Source organism: Ictidomys tridecemlineatus, chromosome 6, assembly GCF_052094955.1.
Source record: "Ictidomys tridecemlineatus isolate mIctTri1 chromosome 6, mIctTri1.hap1, whole genome shotgun sequence".
Lineage (NCBI taxonomy): Eukaryota > Metazoa > Chordata > Mammalia > Rodentia > Sciuridae > Ictidomys > Ictidomys tridecemlineatus.
This window is the reverse complement of record NC_135482.1, coordinates 159616395-159622394: the sequence shown is the minus strand read 5'-3', so window position 1 is coordinate 159622394 and position 6000 is coordinate 159616395. Positions and strand designations below refer to the sequence as shown.

The 6000-nt window shown below is 40.3% G+C and overlaps 1 protein-coding gene across 1 annotated transcript in view; it reads left to right on the top strand.

The window, feature by feature from the left end:
* The first annotated feature begins 373 nt into the window (after positions 1-373).
* Erich6b (glutamate rich 6B) overlaps positions 374-6000 on the top strand; it is a 42648-nt gene continuing 37021 nt past the window's right edge. Inside the window, exon 1 of the mRNA XM_078015920.1 lies at positions 374-776. Within this exon, the coding sequence (XP_077872046.1) occupies positions 374-776 (403 nt within the window). The remainder of the gene's footprint in view (positions 777-6000) is intronic.

The window sequence follows — 6000 nt, the reverse complement described above, 5'->3', positions numbered from 1 at the left end:
TCTGTCTTATCTATTGCAACCATAAATATTTCTTGACTAATAAATATTCATATTCTCTAATAGTCACACTGCTCAATTCTAAAGTGCCCATCACTTCTTCACTTTCTGTTCCTCCTTGTTGATGTCATACGATGCAGTATTTGCAAAGTCTTTGCCTCCAGGTGTGGCCTCCCCATCACCTCGTTGAGGGTAAAGCCTCTGGAAGTTCTATTTTTGTCCCTTCTCAAGGGTCACGATATTTAAAGACTCCCAAATGAAATGAGAGAACAAGTGGATTAAATCTCTGTATAGTTAGCTATTACCAACTAATGGGATTTTGTTCCTTTCTTTGTTCCCAGGGTGGTAAAGTGACTTCACCTGCTGCTTCTCCAACATGTCTTCTGAAAACAATTCAGTGTCAGGAGACTTGGCTGCTCCCTCTCCCACAAGGTCTGAATTTTCCACACAGAACTTCCCTTCAGCAAAAGAAGATACCAAGGTAGAGTTAGATAGGGAGAATCTGAGGGATAAATCTACACCTGGTAAAACAAAAAAGTCTCTGAAAGGGAAACATTACCCAGGAAAGGAAGAGTCTCTGGAGAAGAGAGAGCATTCAAGGCAGGAAGACTACCTGGAAGAGGAAGTCGCTCTGGAGGAGTATGAGTCTACAGAGGAGGAAGAGTATCTGGAGGAGGATGAGTATCTAGAGGAGGACAAGTTTATAAACATAACAGACTACATGTTTAAAGGAGAGAGTCTGAGAAAAGCACATCCATTTGAAAAGCATCTGGGACAGGGTGAGTATCCAGAGGGAGGGAATATCTAGAGGAGGAAAAACGTCTAGAAGGGAAACAGTATCTAACAGTATCCTTATAAAGAAGAGCATCTAGAAGAGGGTATCTGGAGGCAGGCCTCTCAAAAGATGGTCACCCCTGGAAGAAAGAACAAGGCCCAGAGGCAACCAAGCCCAAATTATTAACTCTGTCCATGGTGCTGACAGGTAGGAAGACTCTTATAGGCAAAGTTCTCACAACTCAACAGCCATGCCCCAAGCACTGTGCCCAAGACAGGGAGAACACATGAAATAAAGTGCCTGTTAAAAATAATAATAATAATAATAATTTTTATCTTTTCATTATTGTACCCATTCATTGTGGGTGTTTTAGATACTAAATATAGTATAAATTTTAAAAGAAAGGAAAGAAAGAGAGAAAGAAATTACCATTGCTCAGAGATGATAATCACTTTTCACACTTTGGTTCTACCTCCCCAGTCTAATTTACTGACTAGTGATATTTTATTCCTTTCTCGGTTACCAGGTTAATAAAGGTGGAGATATATATATATATATATATATATATATATATATATATATATATATATATATAAAACATATATATGTATATCGATCAGAGGGGGGGTTTTTTGTACCAGGGATTGAACCCAGGGGCACTCAACCACTGAGCCATATCCTCTGCCCCACTTTTTTTATATTTATTTTGAGACAAGGCCTTGCTAAGTTGCTGAGGCTAGCTTTGAGCTCATAATCTTCCTGCCTCAGCTTCCTGAGCCACTGGGAATACAGGCATGAGCCACCAAGCCCAGCTGCATCAAACTTTATTATAGTGTTTTAACCAGTTTTTAACTTTCCTTTGTTTATATGCTAATATGCTGTGGTCATAAATAAATAGTATGTATTTATATGAATATAATTTTATATTTTAAATTTTTAGTATTATTTAGCTTACTTTTCTTTTTTCTTTTTAATTTTTAATTAACTCAATCAATAATTGTACATAATTATGGAGTACAACCTGACGTTTCAATGCATGTATTCAATGTGTAGTGATCAGATCAAGGTGATTGGTAAATCTGTCAGCTCTGGCATTTGTCCTATCTTTGTGTTGAGAGCCTTCAAAATCTCTATTAATTACTTTTAAATATTCAGTGAATTGTTGTCAAACATAGTCAACCTACTGTGCTATGGAACATTAAAAGTTATTCTTCCTATCCAAAGGCACCTCTGTACCCAATAACCATCCTATCTCCACCTCTTCTCCCCCACTTCCTTCCAGACTAAGTCACAATATTTCCAATTGATCCCCTATTATCGACCATTCATTGTTTCTGATCTTATTGTTACTTTTGTAAAACAGCATTTTGGTGAACATATAACTAAGTTTTTTCAATGGTCTCTAATTATTTCCTAGAACACATTCCTACCATCTGATAATAGATCAAAAGACCCTGATAAAGACCCTGCTATGCTTCTCAGGGTGCCCATTCAAACCCCCAGAAGGAATAGTCTTTCGATGCAGCTGAGTATTTGACTTTGGAGTGATGCCTCTCATCCCAGGGCTGACACTTTTCCAATACTGTCTCTGCAGTTGGCACGACTTCCTTGAGTAGAATTTCACCATTTGGCAACTTCCCCCTTGTGCTGTTCCCCAGCAGTGGTTAATGGGGTTCACAGAGGTGCCTGGGGTGTCTCACCTTGATGTCGTGACTACATGGCCATATCTAACAAGGTACAGAAGCTTTAGTTCCAGGCCATTTGGATCAGCTTAAGTCAAACTAGAAGTAAAACTAAACTATTCTTCTGCCTCAGTTCCACTACCTACTGCAAACATCCCAAGCAGCTTAAATAGTTAGTCCTAAAAATCTGATTCCACACACACAAAAAGCTGGGCGTTCTCAGCAGATATTTTACCTTTATCCTTTTTTTTTTTGTCTAATCATATGTATCATTCTCCATTCCTACTATCTTCATGAAAGTTGAGTTGTTGTATTGGAGAGGTAATTGCTCTATTGCTGGGAAATTCTTTTCTGTGTGCCTCTACAACTAAGCTCCCTCTTGGGATCCTAATATCTCTGCTGTTCAAGTACCAAGCGCAATTCTAATACTGAAAAATAGCATTCAGGGTTTTTCTCTTGCACAGTATGAATCAAGCATTCTTAACATGTCCTCTCTATGTGCTGAATCTTTGTAAATATATTACCCACTAGAGCAGGACAAATACAATGCTGTCAAGTGAATGGAACTGTGTATAAAGCAAAAGCTTTGAAAATAAATGGCCTGCTAGCAAAAATTGGAAAGGCACTGAAAAAAAAAACTGTAGGGGAATGCTAAAATGGATTTAAAGGTACATGGAAGAATGCCTTGGTCTATGCAAACCCAAAGTACCAAGCCAGATTGTACAAAACAGGTTAAGAAGGGACTTACAAGAGAATTCACTTTTTGAAAGAATTTATAGCAAGGTTTCTTTTAAAAAAAATGTTTTGTTTTTGTTTTTGTTTTAGTTATTGATAGACCTTTATTTTATTTATATGCAGTGCTGAGAATCAAACCCAATGCCTCACACATGCCAGGCAAGTGTGCTACCGCTGAGCCCCAGTCCCAGCCCCAGCAAGGTTTCTCTCTTTTTTTTTATTTTTTAGTTTTAGGTGGACACAATATCTTTATTTTACATTTATGTGGTGCTGAGGATCGAACCCATTGCCTCATGCATGTTAGGCCAGCACTCTACCACTAAGCCACAACCCCAGCCCCGCCAGCAAGGTTTCTTTATGTAGAATATTCTTCTAATATCTTTAAGACATAACTTTGTTTTTCCCTTGTTTTGCATCTCAGTGCCCAACAAGAGCACCTCCGTGACCCATAGCAGATGTTCCGTACATGCAAATTAAATCAAATTATCAAATTCATTTTATAAGGCCACACATGAGCACACAGAGAGACATTTATTTTTTAAAAAAAATATGGTTGGGCACAATGGTGCATACCTATAATCCCAGCTATTCAAGTGGCTGAATGAAGCAGGTTGATTGCAAGTTCAAGGCTGACCTGTGCAACTTAGCAAGACTCTGTCTCAAAATAAAAAGACTGGGGATGTAGCTCAGTAGTAGAGTACTTATGTAGCATGTGCAAGGCCATGGATTCAACGCTCCATACTGCATGAATTAATTGGCATTTATAGTATGTTCCCTAGAGAAGACAGATAGGCTCCTATCCCTCATTATGATTGGCTGGTTTCCAGATATTGGTGGTGGATCACTATGTTGAGAAGGATTGTGAGGCTCCATCTGGGCTCAGCAGGAAAGAGTGCTGTGCTTGACTAGCAATGTCTGCCACAGGATCCGTCAGTGAAGGGGGAGCATCATTGCCCTTCATTTGCTTACTTAGGGGTAGATGGGAGTCTGCCACATGAGCACATTTTTCTTTCTATCTCTGGAGTTTGACTGCTTAGGTTTGAATGCCTGCTCTCTCCCACTTTCTAGTGGCATGAAGTTGGACAAGTCACTTACTCTCTCTGTATCTTGGTTTTCCTTCACTGAAATTAGCAATAGCAATAGACCTACCTTATTGGATGTATGTGAATATTAATGGGGTCAAGTTATCTGAAGCCTTATGAGCTCTGCCAGGTACTTAGCATTTTAAGCCTATGTAAATGTTAGCTATTATTAATATCATTCCCCTGCCATTGACTTTGAATGGCCACACTCCCTGGCCACATTTCCCTACTTTGTGAAATGGACATAACCCAAAGACAAGACAAGAAATGGTGTAGAGGGTATGAGAGGGATCTGCACCCTCCACCCTCTACTCTGTGGCAGGTCAATTCTAGTCATTCTATTACTCTGCACAAATCCAGTTGTCAGACCAACAACCCCCACCCATCTCTTTCCTAAAGCCATGATTTCTTCCATGGCTGTGGAAAAATCCAATAAAATTAGATGTGCAACTAAAATATAAATACAGCATCAATTGCCACTGAATAATCTATAGTCACATTTATCTGACATCCCCAAGGGGTTACAAATACTGGATGTGGCACGTGAGTGTAAGCCCTGTGGCACCAGCACCAGAAGACCCAGCACATGGTGGGGGTCTATGACCTGGGCATGTCCCTTCTTTTCTCAGGGTTTCAGTTTCTCCTTGCACAAAAACATCTTTCTTCACAAGGTAATTGGGATGATCAAATAAAATAATATACCTGAAAATGCTCTGTTATCTCCCACACCGTATAAAACTGTAAGGTGTGAAAATACTCTTCTGATCTCACGAGAAGGAAAGTGCCAGAAGGAAGGAGTAAACCTACCTGCTGCCACAGAACATGCTGTCAAGAGGAAGGACCCCATGAGGAGGGCCCCCACACACACACTTTTTTTTTTTTAAACCCCACGAACTTCCTAATGAGAAATCTGCTCCTTGGCAAAAGACCTCACAGTATGTTGATTTTGATTCATGAAAGTTTTGCCTAATAATACTTTGGAACATAAAATATGCTGGATTTGATTTTCTTTACCTTTGCTAGCTCCTCCTGGAGCCCCTGACTGCTGTTTGTCCTAAATGCGATGACAAGATTGTCAATCCAGTTGAGAGTTGATGTCCAGACTGCTATTCCCGAGAGGAAATCTAGCTATTAAGAAAAATGCAAGAAATATTCATAAAGCTGGAGGGGAGGGCCAGCTGAGCTCTGATGCAGGAAGACTTCCCGTTTGTAGATTTGAGTTGGCAACTGGTAGGGGGGATGCTGGTGACCCAGGGCTGGGAAAATCCAGCCTCCACTTTCTACAGATTCCTGCTGTGTATTCGGCATATGTCCATCCCAAGGAAGGTCAGGCAACACAATCCAATGGCACAGGGTGTGTATGGTTCATTTCACAGATTGTATCTCCTTTGATGCTCCCAGCCATGATCCCCCATCCCTGCTTTACAAATGAGGACCTGGATTCAGAGGATATGTGACTAGTCCAAGACCACAGGAAATAACAAGACCCAAGACAGTCTCCCCAGCTCTCTCTCCTCTCCCAATTACTTCTTTCTCTTCTCCTTTCCATCCTCCCTTCATCCTTTGTTTCTATTTAATAAGCTATGTGCATATCTTAATTTTCAAAGAAATAATCTATTCTTGATCACCTCTTTTAAAAGATGAACTGGACACAGTGACCCACACCTGTAACCCCAGCGGCTAGGGAGGCTGAGGCAGGAGGATCGTGAGTTCAAAGCCAGCCTCAGCA